Source organism: Canis lupus, chromosome 6 (genome assembly GCF_011100685.1).
Source record: "Canis lupus familiaris isolate Mischka breed German Shepherd chromosome 6, alternate assembly UU_Cfam_GSD_1.0, whole genome shotgun sequence".
NCBI classification, from domain to species: Eukaryota; Metazoa; Chordata; class Mammalia; order Carnivora; family Canidae; genus Canis; species Canis lupus.
Window position 1 is genome coordinate 41,800,961 of NC_049227.1, and position 23,825 is coordinate 41,824,785.

The following is a 23,825-nucleotide window of genomic DNA, read 5'->3' on the forward strand; positions in this document are numbered from 1 at the left end:
GCGGGCGCAGCGGCCCCGGGAGGGGAGTGAGGGGAGGGGCAGGGCGCGGAGATGGGGAGGGGAAGGGGAGGGGAGGGAGGGGGGGGGAGGGGGGAGGGAGGGGGGGGAGGGGGGAGGGAGGGGGCGGGAGGAGGGGAGGGGAGGGGGAGGGCATGGAGAGTCGGGAGGGAGGTCGGCGGAGAGGGGCGGCACTGCCGTCCCCTTCGGGAGCCAGGCGCACCTCGCGGGCCCCCCGGAGCCAGGCGGGGCGGCGCGGCGGCAACAGGCGCGGGGCTCGCGGGGCGGGGCGGCGGCGCGCGGGGGGGGCGCGCGAGGAGGAGCCGCCCGGCCCGCGGCGCCGCCGGTCCCGCCGCATGGACGAGCTCCCCGGCCCCGGCCGCCCGCGCGCCCTCCCTGCGCAGCGCCCCGCGAGCGGCGGCCCCGCCGAGCGCGCCATGACGGTGGTGCCCGGCGAGCACCTGCCGGAGCCCGAGGCGGCCGACGGCGCGGGGGGCCCGGCCCCGGGCGGCTGGGAGCGGGAGCGGGAGCGCTACGAGCCGCTGCCGCCCGCGCCGCCGGCCGCCGGGGAGCAGGGCTGCTGCGGGGAGCGCGTGGTCATCAACATCTCGGGGCTGCGCTTCGAGACGCAGCTCAAGACCCTGGGCCAGTTCCCCGAGACGCTGCTGGGCGACCCCGGGCGGCGCGTGCGGTACTTCGACCCGCTCCGCAACGAGTACTTCTTCGACCGCAACCGGCCCAGCTTCGACGCCATCCTCTACTACTACCAGTCGGGCGGCCGCATCCGCCGGCCGGTGAACGTGCCCATCGACGTCTTCTCCGAGGAGATCCGCTTCTACCAGCTGGGCGAGGAGGCCATGGAGAAGTTCCGCGAGGACGAGGGCTTCCTGCGCGAGGAGGAGCGGCCCCTGCCGCGCCGCGCCCTGCAGCGCCAGGTGTGGCTGCTCTTCGAGTACCCCGAGAGCTCCGGGCCGGCGCGCGGCATCGCTATCGTGTCGGTGCTCGTCATCCTCGTGTCCATCGTCATCTTCTGCCTGGAGACGCTGCCTGAGTTCCGCGACGACAAGGACTACGCGGCGGCGGCGCAGGAGCAGCCCGAGGCGGCGCGCAACGGCACGTCGGGCCCCCCCGCCGCCGCCGGCTTCGCGGACCCCTTCTTCGTGGTGGAGACCCTGTGCATCATCTGGTTCTCCTTCGAGCTGCTCGTGCGCTTCTTCGCCTGCCCCAGCAAAGCCACCTTCTCGCGGAACATCATGAACCTGATAGACATCGTGGCCATCATCCCCTACTTCATCACCCTGGGCACCGAACTGGCCGAGCGACAGGGCAACGGACAGCAGGCCATGTCCCTGGCCATCCTGCGGGTCATCCGGCTGGTGCGGGTCTTCCGCATCTTCAAGCTCTCCCGGCACTCCAAGGGGCTGCAGATCCTGGGCCAGACACTCAAGGCGTCCATGCGGGAGCTGGGGCTGCTCATCTTCTTCCTCTTCATTGGGGTCATCCTCTTCTCCAGCGCCGTCTACTTTGCCGAGGCAGACGACCCCACCTCGGGGTTTAGCAGCATCCCGGATGCCTTCTGGTGGGCAGTGGTGACCATGACGACAGTAGGTTACGGCGACATGCACCCGGTGACCATAGGGGGCAAGATCGTGGGGTCGCTCTGCGCCATCGCTGGTGTCCTGACCATCGCTCTGCCGGTGCCCGTGATCGTTTCCAACTTCAATTACTTCTACCACCGGGAGACGGAGGGGGAAGAGCAAGCCCAGTACATGCACGTGGGAAGTTGCCAGCACCTCTCCTCTTCGGCCGAGGAGCTCCGAAAAGCAAGGAGTAACTCGACTCTGAGTAAGTCGGACTACATGGTGATCGAAGAGGGGGGCATGAACCATAGCGCTTTCCCCCAGACTCCCTTCAAAACGGGCAATTCCACTGCCACCTGCACCACGAACAATAATCCCAACTCCTGTGTCAACATCAAAAAGATATTTACTGACGTTTAATATATGCTACGAGTGACATGCTGTGCTCAAGTACTGCGTGGACCGTGCCCCCTTGGTCTGTGTATGCCCTCGTTTTATACATTTCCAGACCACTCATCAAAGAAAGGACATGAAGAAGTGGAAAGCACACTTCATTTTCCCTCGCCCTACTGCTTCATACTGAAACAGGTGTCTGTGTTGCAAGTGGGCTGCATTCTCTCAGCTCTCCATTTTTTCCTCCCCCTCCCTCGAATATTGCAAAGAACAAACTTACTTTAAACTTGATTTCTAGTACACATCCTCTAAAAAAAAAAAAAAAAAACTGTACATCCTGGGAGGAAACGAAACTAAAGAACAGTTAGAGTAACTGCCTAACCTCGGAATTGAAAGACAGTTGTTCTTTACTAAGTAAAGCAGGCACATGCATAAAGGATGCTTCCGTTTGCTGGACCTTTGAACATTATTGAATCTTTAGTTCAGTTGCCTATGCTGTGGATACTTGGATGAGAAGTCTGATTAGGGCAATGACTTGTAAACCCACCGTAAGGGTATTTGGTTTTTGACTGGAAGTTCTATTCGAACCCCTTCCTGGAATCTTAAAGATTTCTACAACTGTGAACAAAGGGAAGTGCCCAAGGTGTCCCGATCTAATTAGTTGAACTCTCTGGGGCTTGTTCAGCATTTCAAAAGAGATGGACAGGCAGATTCCTGTGATGTTCCGTGTGTGTGTGTGTGTGTGTGTGTGTGTGTGTTCCCGGCAACATCTATCAAAGTGTGGAAACACATGTTTTCAGTGCCGCTGAGAGAAACAAAATTTCTAATGCGCCTGCGAGATAAGCTTCTGCAGTATCACAAGAAGATTAAAGTGGCAGACACTCCTTCCAGCGGAAGTTACTAATTCGGACCTGACTGATGCAGTTCCCATAGCAACCCATGTTTCCTGGGAAACCCGAAAAAGGTTGTCATGGCATCTCTTGCTTTCTAGCCCCACCCCCTAGCCCCTGCCGTTTCCACAATAACCTTTCCAGATGGTTCCTCCTTACGGGATTTCATAAGGAAAACCACTATTTGGATAAACCGCACAAATAAAGTTATGCCTGAAAATCTGAGGTGGTGAAATGAATCACAAAATGCATATTTTTTTTACTACAGAAAATCATTGACATCATCTCATAATGACTGAATCGGAAAGGAAAATATTGCCTTTGGGATGTTAGATCTATACTACAATAAGGCATGATTTGAATTAAATGCCAATAATTAGGCAATAATTTAAAAGGATACTGTTTTCTTCCTCCAAGAAGTTTCAAGCTAACAAGTGAAATTTAAAAGCAAATGTAAAAGTGTTCTGTACATAAGCAGATGAAAGAGTCAATCAGTGTACCTGAAACCTTACTACAAGGGACCTTCAGACTTCCTCTTTAAAAAAAAAAAAAATCCAGATCCCACAACAGCACTTGAAAAGCTAAATAAACTTTAAAAATATAAAGGATACCTGTTTTTTAACTAAGGGAATTGCAGACAATCAATAGAAAGGAGGGACGGGAAGTAACCAAATCTTGGGAAAATACCTGCAAGTTTCAGCCATATACCAGGGGTTGCCAGAAGACAAACAGAAACAGGTGAGCACTGTGTGGGGGGTACTGAGAGCTCTCCCTCTTTGTGCAGGGAACCAAGGAAATGCTGTTCCTGTCTAGATTGGTGATACTTGCAAAACCAATAGTTTCATATTAGTTACATGCAAATGCCTTTTAAAGATCACTTACAACATCTTTTCCATTTGATTTCCAAGTTGTAAACTGTCCCTTGGTTTCTGTTCTTTATAGCAAAAGGATGGGTAGGTGGGAGGAGTCATGGCTCTTTAGAATAACCTTCACCCAAACTGAACTGAAAATGATTCCCTTTCTTTTCCTAACATTCTCAGTTTCTGAGCAACCTGTTTCCCCTTTAAAAAAAAAAAAAAAAAAAAAAAAAAAAAAAAAAAAAAAAAAAAAAAAAAAAAAAGGTAAAAGGCAGAACCCACTGCTGTTAGATTATTGGCCCAATTTTAATTTACATAATTATAGTATGCAGTAGCACAGTTGTTTTAAACAAAAATGGTTAAGCTTACAACAAGGGTAACACTGTATTTGAACAAAACCATTTTATTTTATATATGTTATATATATTATACTATATTTTCCACAATTATACATTGTGCACAATTGTGTTTTGATTTTGATAGGATATAACTATCTAAAACTCATAAAGTATTTTCAGATAATCAGAACCCTACTTTATCATTTATGTAGCTAATACAGTGAAAAAGAATGGTGAAGACTTCTAGAAGGAGAAGAGGAAGGAAAAGACAAAAAAGTAATAGAGGCAAGAAATCTATATACCTGGTAATGGGTCACTGCTTTTATCTCTGTGCATCAAAATAGGACTCCTTCATCTAGTGTCCTTTACTACTTGTTTGAGTTACTTTTACCATTGCCTACCTTTTGATCAAATTCTTAGTATTCTTAATGACCAGACATTGTTTTTGTGACCCATTTTGGTGGTAATATGTTAGATACACTATAGTAATAATGGAAGAATAACTTCTGTATCTGTTCTTAAAAGATCTTGACGTGAAGGTGAACAAAGTGCAGTGTCACTTTTATTCACTTCTATTTAGAAGCTATAGAAGCCCTGCTTAGTTCTATAGGTAAATAATGGTTGCACCATAATTTTTAGAACTATATGGTTATTAGTAGTAATATGAAGAAGACCTTGTTTTCAACCCAGAGAAATACAGCTTTTTGTATTTCAAAATACAGTATTTTTGTATACTATCTCTATACTGAGATAGTATAATTGCCTCTGGTTGTCAAATTATAAGCTCCTTAAAGGTTATAGGTTCTGTATTTTGACAAATACAGATTTTGGATACTGGTGCCTCACACAAATTGTAGCACTTTGTATGTATTCAAGATATATTTTATGAGTGAATAACTATAATCTTACATTAATGTTATTTTCCAGTTTTTAATGAAGTGATTTAAAGCATAAGCTCTGCAGTCACACTGCCAGGGTTTGAATCCTGACTCTGCTGTATGACACTGGAGCAAACACTTAACCTCTCTGTGCCTCAGTTTCCTTATTGGTAAAATGAGGATAGTAAATAGTACCTCATAGAGTTGCTGTGAATATTAAATGTTGGTACAGGTATAATAGAAAAACTGGCTGCATGATATGCAACAGAGATTTTGCTAAGAGATTACATTATTGTTGTGATCATTACTTACAAGCATTGTATGATAAATATGAAGCTTTGTGAATGATAATGAAATACATAAGTAATCAGTATCTTCCTATTTACTTTCTCTGTAACTATAATAATTACCATGTAATTACCATGTCCTCACTTCTCAGTTCTGCAAGGTAAGTGGTATTCACCCCACTTTAGGAGGGTTAAAAAAAATAGATGGTTATGGTTAAGTGATTTCCCAAAGACTTCACAGCTAGCAAGAAACCCAGCTATGATTTAAGGCCAGGTCATTCTGGCCCCCAAACCCATGCTCCTTCTATTAGGTGACTTGAAAGAGATTGAAAAAATAAATCTCTTATTGCTTTTAGGTTTTACTTCATCCCATGTTACTAATTAATGAATTCCTGTAATGAATATATCTCCAGAAACCTATTTTATGCAGTATATTGAAAATTAACCCTTTCCTAATCATCAGAGTTTTTAAACATAGGGATCAAATATAAGGTATTTAAATTGAACAAAGAGATTGACTTTTCTAATAATAAAAGACTATTTTCCTATATGTTTGATTTGTCTGCATTTAATATTATACTCTGAAAGCATAATCAGTCATAGCAGTGATACCTGCTAGGACAATAGATATTTTTCAGTTTTAAGATTAATTTCCTATTTTCATGTGTTTTAATCCACAATAGATAATAGTATTACTCAAATTGTTATTTTTCCATCTCCTTATACTTTGCTTAGGTTACCAAAGAACCGTGCCAGCAAATAGTGTAAATATTTTGACTCTCCCTTATTAAGAAAGGAGAAATTACTTAGAACAAAAGGCCTGAAAACAGGAGATTGCCAGCTCATTGAAATTTGTGACATTATTGCTTTACCCAATCACTCTATGGATCTTTAAGAGCATCTGTGCTCAGAAACACTTTAGAATATAATTTCGTCCCACATAATAGCTGTAGCCCCTTCTCTGAGGTCCTAAATCATTTAGAAAACTAAAATGGATAGTGATTTGGGCTTACAGCAAGATACAAATGAGTCTAAGTTTACACATACCATTTAGCTTTGCCAAAACAAAGACTCGTTGTTGAGCTCAACTGCACATCTTGGATGTTGAAAGGTATGCATATGTCTGTGTGTACAGAAGAAGATTCATGGGAGGAGGTGTGACTGGATCCGTGCATGTCTACCAACACCCTGGGGAAAATGTATATACCCTACAGCTGGTGAATCCAGAGATGAAAATAACATTGTCATTTATTTATTTTATGGTGCTTTAAACTGATATTATACAAAACTTTAGTACCCACCAACTATGCTGACGTAATCACAAACAGCTACAAATAAGAGGAAGCATTCTATCAGTTATTTCTGAATTTTGAGATAAAATTTCTGGGATTGAAATTTTAAATGCAGACTATGAAGAGATTTAAAGTTATGGTTTGTTTACATCAAATTTGTTATTTACCTTTGGCATAAAACGTACTCAAGCAACTGCTCTGGTCAGAGTATGTAAATTATATATATATATATATATAGCCAATAGTTTTTTCCTTTAAGAGCCATAACTATAATTTAATGACTTCCATACATTTAAAACTTCAACATTTTCTACAGCAGTTCCACACCTCTCAGTTGTGACTAGAATTGATAACCCTTCCCACTAAGAAATAAAGAAAAGTACACATCCCCCTCCCCCCCCAAATCTGAAGACTTATGGAAACACTGTGAGACAGAGGTGAGGAGCATAGGAATGGAGCAGAAGACATTCAGGGCTTGCATTTTAGGGTGGGGCTCTTCTTTCTGTTTTTTATTTCACCTTTTAAACGGAAGATAAGACTATTATATTTGTGCTAGTAATTTCCTATATTTTGTTTGACAATTTTATACTTATTAATGAAATCCCTTGTCTTCTATAACTTGCAGGGAGTAGTAGAAAACCTTTGAGAGAGGGCAAATCAAGGGAGGCAGGAAGAAGGGAGGGAAGCCATGCAGAACCCAAACCCTGTGCTATCATGACTCAGCTCCTAACCTCCTGCCAGAAAATGGCCATTGCTTACAGTATAGGATAATAATATTCTCTATATGCTCATATTCACCTTGCAGATTTAATTTAAATTATTCAAACAGGCTAGAAAGTTTTCAAATATTTGTCTTTGTCTTCAGTGATGCTGTAAACTAATTTTGTCTTCAGAATTATAAAGACAAGATGTCTTACACAGAAACATTTTCATGGTTTTTCTCTCTTCTTGCCCCCCTCTTTTGTACTGGATGTGTTATTCTGTACATTTCAAATTTTGAATCATTAAGTATCAAATATATTAAAGAGGAGATCTGGAGAAGCTGCTCCATCATTTTCTTGGAAGCCATTTTACTATTGTTGTAATAGTGCAGAATAGAAGCTCTAGCCTAAAAAGTAAATCCTGGGATTCTGTAAAAGTAAATCCTGGGATTTTGTTAGTAAGGTAGCACCTAAATGAACAACAACAACAAAAAATGATGATTCATCATATCTGAAGAACATTATGAATAAATTTGTGCATGCAAGGCTCTGATTTTGCAGATACAGGGATAGTACCCCCAGCATGGTGGTAAAGAGTGAAGAGAAGCTTTTTCTTTTCTATTGAACCCCCAACATCACCCTCCCCCTTTCATCAAAGCACAAAGTCTCTTGGTTGAGATTCCCACTAACTTTTTAGAATGAAAGCTAGCATTGCACGTATGTGTTACATGTCAATCAGCACTGCTATTTCACTGGTTTTTTGTTAAGTTTATTTTAAACTCTTGTTCTTTATGGAAATTCTCTCTAAATCCTAAGGTTCTTATTTTTATACATTTAAACTTGTTCCTTAAATTAAAACATATAATTTAATTAGGAAGAGAAGCCAGTGAGGGTAATCTGTTACACACACACACACACACACACACACACACACACACACACACCTACCTCCCCTGTTATTTTCTAGCCTAAGATATATTTACTTTCTGTCTACAGATCTAAAAAGTCTAAAATTGGTGAATTTCCAAAATACTGGTTTTCATTCATATGTGCTACATAGACATTTACAAAACATTTTTAGTTTTTTATAGCCTTGCTTAAAAGGCAGATTTATTGCCTAGTGTTCTCAATGTATTTATTAATGTAATAGTGGATTCATAAAAGCAATAAATACATTCAGTTTATCACTGAGCTTAGTCATTTTACTTCCTAAATACCCATAAAAATAATCTACTTTTCAACATCACTGCCATCACCACTTTAATCCACATTGCTACATCTCTATCTAGGGTATGTATGAAGGTCTCTTAACTGGCCTTGCTACATTTCCTGTGGCAAGTCTGACCCGTTCTCCACCTGGTAGCCAAAAGCATCATTCTGAGGCTCAAATCTGATTATATCACCTGCCTCTTTATAAAATTCTGAGACCCAAAGGCTTAACACAGCCTTCATGACCCCACATGATCTGTCTCCGCCCTGCTCTTCTTCTAGTTACAGGATAAGTTCCCTTTTGCCTTCATCTATGCGGATTTTTGCAGATGTTCCCACTGCCAGCCCTCTCCTCACTTCATTAACTTCTATTTTTACTTCAGTATTCCCTCCGAGATTTTTATCATGAAAAATCTGGTTTTATCAATTCTCCTGTTATGGCACATTTCATCAAATTTAAGGTACCTTCGATTATAAGGACCATCATTATGCTGTGTGCCATTAAAAAAAGAAAAACTGCCAATTTTAAAGGGAAAGTACTGTGACTTTAAGGTCAATTACAATTTCATGGGTGCTCTAATCTGGAAAAGTATGTCTTAGAATGAATTGAATATACTATGTTTTCTTGACATTTTATATTTATTCATTATATGATTAATGTCTATCTCATCTGTGAGAGTAGGGACTATGTCACTGTTCATTGAATCCCTTCCCATTTTTTCCCAAGTCTGCTCCAAACAGACTTTCACCCCTATCACTTCACCAGAAGTACACTTTTTGAGGTCACTGGTGACCTCCTAAGGCTAATAATCCCAGTGGTCATTTCTCAGTGTTCATTTCATTCGACCCATGAGAAGCATTTAGCGTTGTGGAATACTTCCTCCCTCCTGGGAAGAATTTCTTCCTTTGACTTCAGGGCATGACATTCTGTATTTTCTTACTACCTCTCTCTGGCCTCTCTTTCACAGCCTCTTTTACTGGGTCTTTCTCATCTCCCCAGAGTCTTAATGTTTGAGAGCCCTATGGGCCACAGCTTAGTCTTTAGATCTCTTCTTTCTGCATTAGGTCTTTTCCTCATAGCTTTAGACTATCTATATGTAGATTTTTCTCTCCCATCTGGACCTCTCCCCTGAAATTCAGATTGAATTTCTACTATGTACTTGACATCTGTACTTGAATATAGAATGGATATCTCAAACTTAATATGTCCAAAACTGAGCTTCCCTCTCCCCACCCCTCCCCGACCCATACCATCAAGCCTATGTCTCCTGCCCTTTTTCCCCTCTGTATCACTGCAACTTCAATTTTCCAGTTGCAAGCTAAAATCCTTGGGATTATCCTAGATTCCTCTCTTTCTGTCATACCCTTTATCCAGGCCATTGGCAAATCCTGTTGGCTCCACTCTTAAAGTGTTTGCAGAGGCTAGCTTCTATAACCACCTGTTCTAAGCCATCATTATCTCTCACCTGGATTTTTAGAGTACCCTGAAACTACTCTCATTTACAGCAGCTAGAGAAAACCTTTAAAACATTTGTCAGATCATGTCACTTCTTTGGGTCAGAACCCTCATTTGGCTTTCCAATTCACACAGGCCTCCACGGTAAAGGCCTGACATCCTGCAGGGCCCTGCCTATTCCACGTCACCATACCCTTCTGACTTCCTCTCTGACTTCTCTCCCATTTAATCCTGTGCAGCAGCTGTGCCAGCCTCCTTGCTCTTCCTCACCTCAGGTCTTTGTATACTTGCTGTTCCACCTGCTGTCTGCATGGCTTGCTCCGTCACCTCCTTAGGTGTCACTGTCTCAATGAGCCCTTCCCTGACCACTCTGTTTAAACGTGCAGCCCCCACAGCACTCCCTTTTATCTGTCTCAGCTTAGTTTTCTCACACTAGATATTTTGCTTATTTATTGTCCATCTTCCCTTCCATGAGAATAAAGAATTTTTGTATGTTCATTGCTACTGTATCCCTCAAGACTTGTAATAAAGCTCCTGCTTAATAAGTGTTTATTCAAGGAAGGGATGAGAGGGAGGAAAATCTGATTTGAGTGTTTTTAAGCCATAAGCAAAATTTTAATGTTGTGTATCTATGCTTCATTCTAGCATTAGGAGGCTTAGACTCCTCATCATGCTCATTTGGATACAATTTCTTGTAACTGGTTCACTGGAGAAGGCTTCTACTTGGTAAAACATGCTCCATATCCAATTATGGGGGTGGAATTCTTTAACATAAATAATTTAAATATAACATTATATATCACTCCTAATCACCATGGCTACCTGGAGTTGGAATGCTTCACAGAGACTGTTTCCCACCTAGCAGCTAATAAAGAGCTATTTATAAATGATACTCCAATATGTATTTGTTAACTGATTAGCTTACATAGTAGAACCAAAATCAGAACAAAGAAGTGATATCTCCAGGAATCTACCTATCTAGCAGACATTCTAAGAAATTCTACTATAAGTTCAGTCTTGGTTTTAGTTAATGATGGTCTGAAAATATCTATGGGATTTTCATTGCTATGGAAGCTAATTGAATAAGGCATAGATATTTCATCAAAGAATCACCTTAAAGAATTACATTACTGTAGACATGGCCTTACCCAATAAAATACTTTCTTTTACAGAATAATTTTAAAAAATCATTTATTCGAAATAGAGAGCACGAACAGGGGGGGTAGGCCAGAGGGAGAGGGCTCAATCCCAGGACCCTGAGATCATGACCTGAGTAGAAGGCAGCTGCTTAACCAACTGAGCCACCCAGACACCCATAAAATAACTTAATTTTTGATATAAATGTTAACTTATACGATAGGATCACAAAAATTGGTTGTTTTTTTAAGTGACTTTTTCATACATGAAAGAAGAGGGAGGCATTGAACCCACAAGCAGTAAGAGCGTTTTCTTAGAGTGACTTTTATAATGGCAAAACTTAGGTCACTTCTAAATAAAATAGGGGAGAGGCACGAATAGCATATGTTGTTATTGGCAAATTGCTAGAAGCTTTGAAAAACCAACGTGTGTAGTATGGAACTATTGAGACTAAACTAAAGCATTGATATAAAGGAGTACTGCAGACATTGCTGTGATTTTAGGTAATATTGTAACAGATGCACTTCCCTGTGCAGCAAGAAATGGGAATTCTCTGGATATGAACAGAAAGGAACCTTTCCCACACCCCTTCTGAATTTTCTCCTTTCCTTGGGTTTCTCAGGCACATTAGACCGACCTTGACTGGGTGTACATCTAAGTGGAACAATTTCCTTACTAAACATGTGACTAAATTAAAGAAAACTAATAGATGTGCTTGAGATTACGTATGTAGACCAATAGAAGTTAGAAACTCGAACCTTTCATCCCTTTATACAGCTGATCCCACATAGGACAGAGAGAGATCATTTCTCTTCTGAGGACATGTTGTTGGGACTTTTTAAGGGAATGACCCAAAATAGAGAATTGAATAATTTTCACTTCTTGTTTTTTTCATGGTTTTTTGTTTGTTTGGAGTAAAGAATTATAACATTGTTTATTTTTGTTATTTAACCCAATATGGGTTTTACTGAATTTTCTGTTATAAACTATAATAGCTAAGATATTAGAAATTATAAGAGGCAGCCTCACATGCCATTGCATTTTATATTTATCTCCTGTATGACTACAGGACAAAAATTTTCAGTTTTTCCCCAATAGCTTGGGGAAATACCTCCATAAGAAATTATAATAAAAAGTATGTTAAACAAGAGTGACTCTGTGTTAGATTTCAAAATGTAGTGGGAAACTAAACACCACAGACAGAAATAATTTCACCAGGTAAGAACTATGTTTGAATTACTTCATATCTATATTCTATAAATCTTTAACCTGTAGCCATTTTAAGTGATTTCAAAAGATCAGTTTATTTTACCAGACCACAATGTGAATTAAAGATGTTTATTATTAGTAGACCCAAATACTGCTCAAAGTAGCTGTGACTTACCTCAAGCTCATGACTTTCAGATTTTTGACAAAGCTCACATCCTAGCATGTTACTAACTTTAATTACTGAGTGAGTTTAAATATTTTTGCTTGCCAGGAATACATAATTTCCAAGAGGCCAATCAGAGAATCATACATAATTGAATGAGAAATTTTTTTAGTCCTTGGGCTAATTCATTACCATTTAGTTGGCAGAATTTCTCGAGCTTGTTGGTGTGCAGCCAACTCTAAGTTATTTAATAGATGTCAAAGTATAGACACATCAAAACAAAGTTCCCACAAAATTCCGTGTTGTGGAATGACTGTAACCTCTTTTCTCATCAAATACAAATTAGTGAGGCTGGCAGTTAATTAAACTGGGTTTCTGTACCTCTTTTGTTTAGGCCTTGGTGAAGGTGTTACTTCTTCATAAGCTTCATAATTATAGAAATTTAACCATTCTTATCCTCTTTTCTTGCTTCATATGTTAGAACACTTATTTGGTCAAATATCTTCAATTATAGGTCTCACCATTTTCTATGACACTTCCTTTCTCTATTTTTGTAGAGTACATTTTGATGCTTAAGTCAGTATCTATTCTTCTAAGCCCTTCAAGCCATTTCCTAGCCACTAATGTACCATCCAAATATGAGTTTGATTACTTGTTGCTATTAACTTGGAGCTTCCTCCACATCTACAGTGGATGCTGAGCTATATACCATACTTATTTAATTAGCGCCAAGAGTCTTACTGATACATGAAGTTAAAGACAAAAAGGGGCTCAGCTTCTTATATAAAAAGGATATAATAGTAGCAAGACAAGAACAGCTTAATAGGAACATCTCCAGGTAACCAGAGCTGCAGTAGCAATGAGCAGAAGCTAAGCACCTAGGAAATGAAATGGGTGCCAGATCATTCATGTTACCTGTAATTTCCTGTAATTAGTAGTCATTATCAGCAATTTGACCATTGTAATTTTCAAATTCTCATAATAAAAATTAAGGATACTGTGATACAAAAGTATACTCTTGGTGTATGGCCAAAAATTATTGTCAAGAAGTTGTATCTTACATGAAGGATGGTCAAGTATCATCCAGGCCAATAAGGAAAACTTTTCACTAGATGATTGCCCAGCACACAGTAGGCATACAACATTAGGTTTAGTAAGTGGATGATTCTTCTAAAAAAAAGCAGGGAGCCTGACGTGGGATTCGATCGCAGGACCTCAGGATCATGCCCTGAGCCAAAAGGCAGATGCCCAACTGCTGAGCCACCCAGGCGGCCCATCCCTATGCAATTTTTAAACACTTTTACTGTCAGCATTTCTAACAAATTTTTTCTAGTTAGCAGAGGAGAACACCAAACCTTGAACTTTTATTTCTTGGTACTCCACAGACCCTGGTCAAGCAGTTATTGTCTTAATTTGTGATTTCTTGAAGTGATACATAACTATGTCGAGTTTATATTTTAAAGGATCAATAGATTTAAAAGTTATTTGTGTAATGACAAGATAAAGTATAGGCATAATAACTAGAACATAGTTTTCACCACCATACTCATTTTGAGACTGTTTCTCCCTCTCCCTCTCCCTCTCCCTCTCTCTCTCTCTCCCCCCTCTCCCTCTCCCTCTCCCTCTCCCTCTGCCTCTCCCTCTCCCTCTCTCCTCCTCTCCCTATGCCTCTCTCCCACCCTCGCTCTGCCTCCCCCACCCCTACCCTCCCCTCTTCTCCATAACACTTATCTGAGCATGGGAGTTCCATTCACTTCAAGAGTTCTCATCTTAGGTCACCACAGTGGGATGTACTGCCAGTAAAGAAACCAACCCATGGAAATGCATTGAAAAAATCAATACATATATTTTTCTAAAAAATGGTAGGCACTTGGAACCTTTCAGATGATTCTAAAGGTGAAGATAATTTTTTATGTTCAAAAGGCAAACAATCACATTGATTTGGACTACATTTGAAAGTGGATATTAGTAAGAACAAAAAGTTCATAATTTAAGCATACCCTGAAACTTTTTCTAATTTATAAACTAAAAGCTCTGGTATATTATTGATAAATTTAGAAAATTAAATTGGTTGAACTTTTCAGGATACCAGTAAAAAAAAAAAAAGTTTTGAAAAGTATATTGAATAGAATATATTAGCATAACGTTTATGATTTTTTAAACACGAAATATATAGTAAATTATTGTGTTTACTTTGTCTAACAGATACCTGAAGAGTCCCATAGAGAACTGTAGAGCTGCACTAAACAACAGGATGTTCATTTCTAAATTGCCTACATCAAGACTGCAGTGCTGGTTCTATCACTGACGGGCAGTGATCTGTCTGCCAGTACATGTGTTTGTTTGAGTTGACATTAAATAACCTGTCTTTAATAAATGCTTTATATAAAGGAAACAGCTCTAAAGCTGGAGGATTCTCTTCAAATTGTATGCAATATTAAAGATAGTGATAAAGAGATAAAGAAAAACATGAAAAAATATTAAGAGATCATTTCAACTTTTTTGACATTTTACTGAAATCAAATCACTCAAAAACGAATCAGGTACTGCTGATAAAGAAAATCTGAATGTTTGTTTGTAACAAGCCAACTGGTACTGTTTTCTTCATTCAGTTAATCACTGGACTATGTTGAATCATGAGATTTAGTAATGTTATCTTCTGTGTTCTGAGTTATGTGCAACCTTATTTGTGAAGGTGTGTTTTGTACCAAAGGCTCTCCTACATAGATTGGCCCATTTCACACATAAATAAGTGAAGTCTACACTGTGCCCAGATGAATGGTATTAAACAGACTGGCCTAAAAGAAATGTGCCTTGCTTAATTAAACATCCTTTTATTTTTTGATCAAAATGATAGATTTACAATTAGCCTCATAGGTAGGTTTTAGCTGAATGTAAACCTAAAAATATATTAGTATTTATTATATGTTTAAGTTGCCTATTTTAACTAAAATTTTAATATTTAGTTATAGTTTGCAGCATTTTACATATAATATCCTCATTCAAGTTAGTTTTCACGTGGTTTGGTATGGTGAGAAAAAGCACATTCTTAAAGATATAATATTTCATCTAATGTTTATAGAATTTCCTTCAAAATTATATCTGTAAAAGATTTCTTGACTTATTTTCTATTTTTGTATTTTATTCCTTTAGAAATGGAACTTTTTTCAATAAAAAAGAGCAAAGTTTTAGTTGGAAAAGAGATTAAGGAGGTCATGAAGATGATTTCCCATTTGGGAAACATTTCACTTTTGTGCCATTATTAATGTATTTACTGTGACATTTCAGCAGAATGGTAGCTATTTGTATATTATTTAATAAGCCTTATGGAAAGTCAAACTGTGAACATTTGGTATAATGAAGACTTTTTTCATTCTCATATTTTATTTTTGAAACATACCTGAACAAGTGCATAAATAACCAATTTCCTGTTATTCAAATGTATAATGATGCTGTTATAATAAGAGGGCTTGTAGAATTTTAATTACTATCAAAATATTTCAGTAGCAAAGCCAAGATTATAATACTTTTTGATGCCATGTAGAAGGAAATACAGGTGATGAGTTTCATTGTTAATATATAAGAATCGGTAACTGAAACAATCTGATAGCTAGTAGCAGCAACAGATGGGTAGGAGATAATTTAAGTAACTTTCTTTGAGGCAGTGTCTACAATGAATTCTGTACAATTTGCTGGTAATTTTTCTATAGTGAGAATTTTGAGACCAGACACTCTAGGTAAAAATGAAGTAAAAGAGTGTGATAAGTATCTCAGATTTGAGCAATATGAACCTGTCATCTGGATGACTTGTAATTGAGGTGAAAACATAGCCAAAGCCACTACTATGTTTTTGTTCTATGTTAGCCCACATAGGAGGGACACTAGCTCAGAGAATTATCAATCCATTCTAGCCACCTAATACTCATAACTAATGATCATAGACTGGTCAGCAGTAAAGTAATTCATATCAGCTATTGGGATGATTGAAACAGACCCATTAACTGTCCTAGAAGAGGTCTTAGACATTCAGATGTTTTGGTAAGTATCAGTAGACATTACAAAAATAGACATAAGTACTACCTTGGAAACACTAATGACATAACTTTAAGCATTATGAATATTTAGTATCATATCTGCATTATTGCTGCAGGTTCCAGCAGTTTCAAATAAAGACAAAACCTGGACTTTGCGATAAAAGCTCAGAGTGGCACCAGATGAGTAAACTGTCATACCCAATATGCTTCACCGAATGTATAGCAAAAATCTAGCACTGGTCTAGATAGCATGAGACCAGAGTGCTTACCCACTTTCTACCTGTGGGATACTAGATAAGTCACTTAGCATTGCTAGGCTACAGTTTCCTGAATTGCAAGATGGGTATGCTGGGTTAAATAATCCTCCAAGCCCTTTCCCAGCCCCCAAATCCTCATTTATATACCTTAAAAAGGCTTTGAAGAATACTTAAAGCACTCAGATTTTCTTATGCATCTCCAAAGGAACGAGTAAATTGAAATAAGATTTAAACCTTGAAAGTGTCATAAATATACCATTCTTCAAATTGAGTATGAGAAGAAGAAATAGGATTTTTTTTTTCTCCTCTAAGAATTGTCACTGGCCTATAATGGGATCATGAAAAAGTAGAAAAAGCACTCTGCACAATGGAAACAGATTAATGAAATCACTGGAAAGGAGGGGAGGTTATTTGTTAAATTTAATTAGATGTTAATGTGATTTGAAATTGTATATGCTAAGAACAGTACCAGAGCTTTACTGCACACTCAACATCATAATCCCAGAGTAGAAGGTGGGGAAAGCTTGGAGGGATGGGAGTGGTTACCTTACAATCTCTTGATCTTTTTTGCACGAGAGGCAGTTTGGTAGAGCTTAAGCGGTGTCTGTGCTTCAGTGTTGGCTCTGCTAATAACTCATGTGCCCTAGGAAAGTCCCTTTGACCTCTCTGAGCTCCCCCCAACTTCTCTATCTGTATAATGAAGACTTTAAATGTAGTAACCTGGTTTCTTTACATTTTTGAAAATTCTATAACATCTTCAGAATGTCCTGATACACATAGATGTGTACCTGTTGCCCCTCTCCAGGCGCCAGGATGCCGCAGATCTCTGTTCACGTGACTGAATAGACTACAAATCCAAACGTTCATATTTCTGATTGACCCTCAGCAAGACCTTAGAAAATGTAGCTTTTACTTTTAATTTTGACCATGGCTTACCTATTATGACTTATTTCATCTTTCAATGCTGAGTTAAACAAAATTTCTGTTCAAGTGAACGCTCTGTTTAAATTTTTGTAGTTTATAAACACTCGACAAACCAGAATTAAATATATAATCCTTGCCAATGAACTGTAGCTGATGGCAGGGTGCATTTTTTTTCGTCACACTAAAGAGGTAATGCCATCTGGGTCTTGGAATCAATGGCTATAATTTGAAGTAACATTCACAAAATTTTGTAAATTTTTGTGAATACAAAAGTGGCCTGATAGAGCCATTCTATAATTAATTTTGCTCAGGAGTGAGAAACAAAATTCAGGGATAACCCAAATGCTTCTGTTTGGCTTTTGTGGACAGTTGGAAAAAAGAAAGGTTATAGCTTTTGTACAACATAGATAAGAGATGATTATACCCATTGAAAAATAAGAATATATTCTGGTTGCTGGTTTTATGGAAGAAAGGATAGAAAGATGCTAAAATATAGACACTAGGGGAATTGTTAAAATGATAACAGTCCATTTAAGTAATACAGAAATATTTTGTCATAATGATATTATTTGTGCAGAGGTTTAGTCTTGTATCTTTCCATTCAGAAGAGGGGGCAGTTTTTAAAGGCCTCTATCATAGTAGGAAATGTATATTTTGACTAGCTGAGCAATTCATTAAAACGTTTAATCTGATGGGTTTTGGTTTTGTGAATCTGAATTTTCACTTTAGGTGTAATTGAGTCTCTTATATATTCGTGTTAGTGATATTTGTGAAAAGTAATTGTATCCATTATTTTAAAGTTGATGAAATTTGCTCAGTGGTGATTCTAGCAAATTGTGTTAATATTGTATCTTGCAACAATTTGTGAACTACCATACAGAAACTAACCATAGTAGTATCTCTTCCAGTAAATTGTATCCATGGTGTGATGTCTTAATGCTGGGTTTGGGGTGGGAAGGTTAAGTATTTAGTTAATTTAAAACTACTTGTCAAAGTGTTTTTCCTATATGCCATAAATTGTATGACTGTAAACCAAATAGGAATATACTCCTCTTTTTTCAGTGTAGGCCATTTTTGGAACTACCCCATAATACGATATAGTTTTTAGTTATAAGTTCCTACAAGGGAAAGCAAACAGTATATGTAGTATTTCTATGTAGCATGTTAAATGTAATAATAAGCAATCCATTTTTGAAATCTTATACAAATAGTAAGTATGCAGATAGCCAACTGCAGTGTTTTCATAGCAATGTCTATCATTTGTTTATTGTGTCATACTTTGCAAGGATCATTCACATCTTATTTAACCTTATTTAAAATATCTATATGAAGTAATAATACCATCTGAAGTTTAGAGATTAAACAACCGATAGAGCAAGTGACTTGTCCAAGATCATTTGGCCAGCAAATGGCTCCAAGTCTCATTTTCTTTACCCTGTTCTCCATCTGTCATGTTCTGTTGCCCCCATCACTGCCATTATCTTTAAAACCTTAACTAAAATATAATTCTAACTGATATGTTGGGAAATATAAGGTTTGGGGGACAAGGTATTTTTCTGCTATTGTCAGAACTTCTTGGATACTTCCAGAAAGTAGTCCTCCCACAGGGTGAGAGCCAAACATTTCCCATCTAGAACATATTAAGTCCCTAAACCCTGACCACAAACACCAAATCTGACATGTGATGTCAGAATGCTAGACTGAAAAGTTATCTTCTTCACTGACGTAATTTCCTTTTTACAAAACCTACCACAATGACTGACCCGTTGAAAGAAGCAATAATCCAAGAAACTGCAGACATTCTGATTTAGAGAAAACATACTGTCAGATGGACCAGAGTCCCTGACTTTCAGCCTCTTGTTTCTCATCACAAGTATTCTGTGATTAGCAGAAGACAGGCAAGGGGGCACTGGGAGAAGGACTCATTTTAAGTAAACTCCTTATTTCTTGTAACTATTCAAAAAGAATTGGTTACCAAATGTTAAATAGCAGTATTATTATCATTTAGTCATAGTTTAAGTAGAGGGTAAAGTTCATCCACATATTTAAAAACTAGTTAATTTCCCAGATAAAATTAAAATCTGATGCTGCTCACTTTGAGCATGGAGAAGATTCACGGGCTAATTCATGATAGAATACGTTTTTATCCTTTTTTGAAACAACACAGAGGTACTGTTACTGCTTTCCCTTGTAAATCAACAGTGTGTGATACATTCTGTACTTTTACTGACTAGCAGTGTGGTGTTCCTGTGTATAATTAAGTGGCACATACGCTATATTATGTCAGAATCTAACATTTTCTAACCTTAAATTTGGTTCTCTTTGTCAAACAGCTAAGTCAAACAGGTATTATTTTGTATGGAATGAAATAATAATCATTCTCAAATACTGGCCTAATAACAAGTAATGGAATTCTTAATAAAATGTAAAATCAAACATTTTTGCTGTATTCATCTTCTTTGAATAATATTGAATTATGTTAATTTGTCACTTATTAATGTAAAGTTTAAGTAAGTTCTTATGCTGTGTTCCCTAATGTTCTTGTCATAATAAATTTGAACCTTCTGTTAAGTAAATACAGTAAATACCTGTGAGTTGATTATGTGATTTTTTTTCTTTGACCCATTTTTTAAATTTTGTCATTGGCTTTAAAGTGTTTTCTTTGCAAATGTTATGTGCAGAATTCAATAAAATACCCCCCCAAAAAATCCCATTACTCATATGAGTTTCAAATTCTTTCTCTTCTCTCTGTCTGCCTGTCTGCTTTTTCCTGTTTTATTTTTGCAAAAGAGGAAACATCAAAACCTGAGTTGTTGTCAGCAGCTTAAGCATCACTGATCTTTACAGACTGTCCTGTGTCTTCCCGCATGACTGTGGTAAGGACTTTGGGCATTACACTTAGTAATCCTGTGGTTGCCAACTTTGCCTGAGTTTCTTCCCTTGTTCCCTATTATACATTGTTGAGGACCCAGAAGAATCTCAAGGAAGAAAAAAATGTATTTTTTTATATACTAAATTTATTTTTTATTGGTTTTCAGTGCCCGTCACCCATTCACCCCCACCCCCCGCCCTGCTCCCCTTCCACCACCCCTAGTTCGTTTCCCAGAGTTAGGAGTCTTCATCTTCTTTTTTTTTTTTTCTTGCTATCCATAACATGTTCTTTTTTTTTAATAAGTCTGTACATTCATACTTTGTGTCCGTATTACAAGAAAACTGAAGCAAAACAAATGTATGAAGGTGAATACAAAGGTACCCCTGCTCTCAGGAAGCTTAGAGCCTAATAGGTGATGTCTATTCATATTTCTAAGCCTATAGGAGAAGATTCTCATTTTTAGATCCAGAACAGTCAAGTGTTAAATAAGGACATTTTGTTTTCCATACATATTCACTATTATGTCCAGTATTTTTTTGCACCATGACAGACTATAATTTCTACTAATCAGCCTGTACATACCCATTGTTGTTATTTTGTGCTTAGCAATGTTGATCTTAATTCTTTTTCTAAATAGCAGCTAGTTACTCAAACGTGTTTGCTTTTGGAATGTCAACACATGCTACATCACCAAAACAGAGGCCCTCTTGTTTCCATCTGGAATTTTACTTTGTCTTAAAAAAAAAAAAAAAAAAAAAAAAAAGTGCAGATTTAGGCTGCCTTACACATGTAGTAATTAGCTACTAAGGAGCAAAACATTTTTTCCAGGCCTCTGGTTGATATAAGAAAGAACTGTTTTTAAACTTTCTGGTCATGTAGTTTTGGTGATGGACTCCATGAGCCATAATTTGTATTTCGCGTTAAGGAACTAAATCTTTAAATCCTTTGTAAACATTTACAGAGTGAATTAAGAGATACAGGATTAAAAAAAAGGTAAAAAAAAAAAAAAAAGAGATGCAGGATTACAGATACCCTCTTTGAACCATGCCTTCCTCCATGAGAATGTCCACTTTTCTGTTGGACTCAGCAGAAACAAATTAGTGCATAATTATTATTGCTGTGCACCATCTGTAGGTTAGGGCCTATACTCAATCCTCGGTACACTTTTCTATACTTTCTTTTGTATTACAAACTTTATCAATATTGTGCCTTTCTCTCCTTTAGGCTCATATATCATGTATTTATAAATTCCATTAATCACAGCCCAATGAGTTACATTATATTTTTTTAAATCCTTCTTCATTCTCTCGACATAGTACCTGATGCCTTGAGTCATGGCAGAGGAGGAAAAGCCAAATGAAGAACTAAACCCTCTGGGGATGACACTGTCTTTTAAAATTTAAGGTCAGTGACATAATTGTTTTGGAAATGAAACCCCAAGAGGTGAAACAAAGCAAATAAGCCAGAAATCTGATTCCAAAGCATATAAGTGACAAGGAAGTGAGTGTATGTGGATATTCCCTCATCCGTGTCTGGTCCGACTTGGCAAAATAAATGCTTTTAGATGAGGATGAAGAATACAAGTTGATTCACAGGCACATCTCATTAACCTTTACAATGTTGGTGAGAAGTAGATGCCAGGTATTGCTGGTTCAATTTATTACGCCTGCAAAACAAACAAACAAACAAAAAATTTCCACATGACCTGAATCTAAAAGCAATCAGGTACTGTGTGAGGGAAGTTAGTCCAAGGGCCAAATAGAAATCCAGAAGCTGGATTAAATGATGATAAACATAGCTGATGTCTGTAGGTTTCATTTATCTCTACAGAGAAGCTGAGGAACTCTGCAGAGGAAGATGCTTGTGTTGCCTTTTGGTCTGTGGTGATGAAAATGGAAATCATTAGGAGAAAGAGAGAAGGGACATTCATAATATTGGATGCAAATTTTTGAGGCAGAGTTCATTTTTGCCTTATAATCTCTGGAGGCAGTTTATAAAGCTGTTTGAACTTTATATGTCTAGTCTTGAGAGAGTAATGAGTTTGTGATTTTAATATGATTCTCCCTCCAGGCCCTTTCTATACCCGCAGGAATGCACTGCACTCAGGCGAAGCTCTCAACATATGTAGTAGCCCAAAAGGCACCTAGCAAACAGTACTCCACGGCCATGCTCTACATGTATGTGTTGTTAGATATGATCAGACAGCTCTGCAGAGCACACTGCACCAGCAGCCCACATCTTCTGACTGCCTGGAGAATTAATTAATGGGGCCTTGTTACTGTACTGTGCTTTATAATATTTATAATATTTTAAGTAGATACATAGATTTATGATTAAAAGCAATCTGTAAAATCTATAAAATAGGCAGAGAAAGTATTACCACACTCTTCTTACAAATGAAGAAACTAGATGCATAATTATGGAATTTGTCTAAGTTCATGTGATCAGGAAATTTCAGAAAGTGACTAGAATCCAAAGTTTTCCGAGTCCTGACCCAAAGGATTCTTGTGCACATTCTCCATCCCTCACACCCCTACTATCTTGGATTCTAGCTGCCCTAAGAGTGAGGCAGATGAGGGAGTTATCACTGGGGGATCTTAAGGAAGAGCAGAAGGAAGCTTTTCCAGTGTATTTGTCCTACACACATCAAGCTGGCAAGCTTTGTCCTGCCCAGCATGCTCTCAAGACCCAATCCCCTTGCCTGAAAGTGAGATCCCAAGGGAAATAGAAACCTAAGCTTTGCAAACTGGCTCAACCACCACTCTATGAGTCTGTTCTTTTATTATTTAAAAATATTTATTCAGTGCCTCTTTCTTTTTAAAGATTTTATTTATTTACTTGAGAGAGAAGGAGCATACAAGCAGGGGGAGCTGCAGAGGGAGGGGGAGAAACAGGCTCCCCATGAGCAGGGAACCTGACTCAGGGTTTGATCCCAGGACCCTGGAATCATGACCAGAGCCAAAGGCAGATGATTAAATGACTGAGTCACCCAGATGCCCCCTATTCAGTATTTTATGCCATTTCTCCCTCTCACTTTGGGGAAGCGGTGTCCCAACCTCTGGAGCTCTGGTTCATCCCATTCAACCTCCTCCCAAACTTGACTTCATCAAATATTGTCTGTCTTGGCCATGTCAATATCTCTCCATGCTGGGAAGTTGGATTACTACATAAATGCTTCCTCCATGTGTCCATCTTCAGCCCTATTTGCCCCTAGCCCCTCATTTTACATTCTACTATCACAGCATCCCACTGTCACTGGCTTCTATCTCCACCTCCTCACTGGATAGTCCCTCACTCCTGGTTTCCTTGTCAGCCTTCAGTTCTCGTCCTACCCAATCTCTGTAGAATTTG

At 38.8% G+C, this 23,825-nt stretch overlaps 1 protein-coding gene across 3 annotated transcripts; it reads left to right on the plus strand.

The window, feature by feature from the left end:
• Positions 1 to 434: 434 nt before the first annotated feature.
• Positions 435 to 20,178, plus strand: KCNA3 (potassium voltage-gated channel subfamily A member 3). 3 transcript variants are annotated; one of them, XM_038541029.1, is made up of 3 exons: positions 435 to 3,598; positions 4,268 to 10,604; positions 14,593 to 20,178. In XM_038541029.1, exon 1 carries the CDS (start codon positions 435 to 437, stop codon positions 1,995 to 1,997), a length of 1,563 nt encoding a protein of 520 aa, XP_038396957.1. In that variant the 3' UTR covers positions 1,998 to 3,598; positions 4,268 to 10,604; positions 14,593 to 20,178. The 3 variants fall into 3 exon arrangements, with proteins under 3 accessions (XP_038396957.1, XP_038396958.1, XP_038396956.1); XM_038541030.1 differs by having other exon boundaries at positions 4,268 to 4,360; XM_038541028.1 differs by lacking the exon at positions 4,268 to 10,604.
• Positions 20,179 to 23,825: the final 3,647 nt, after the last annotated feature.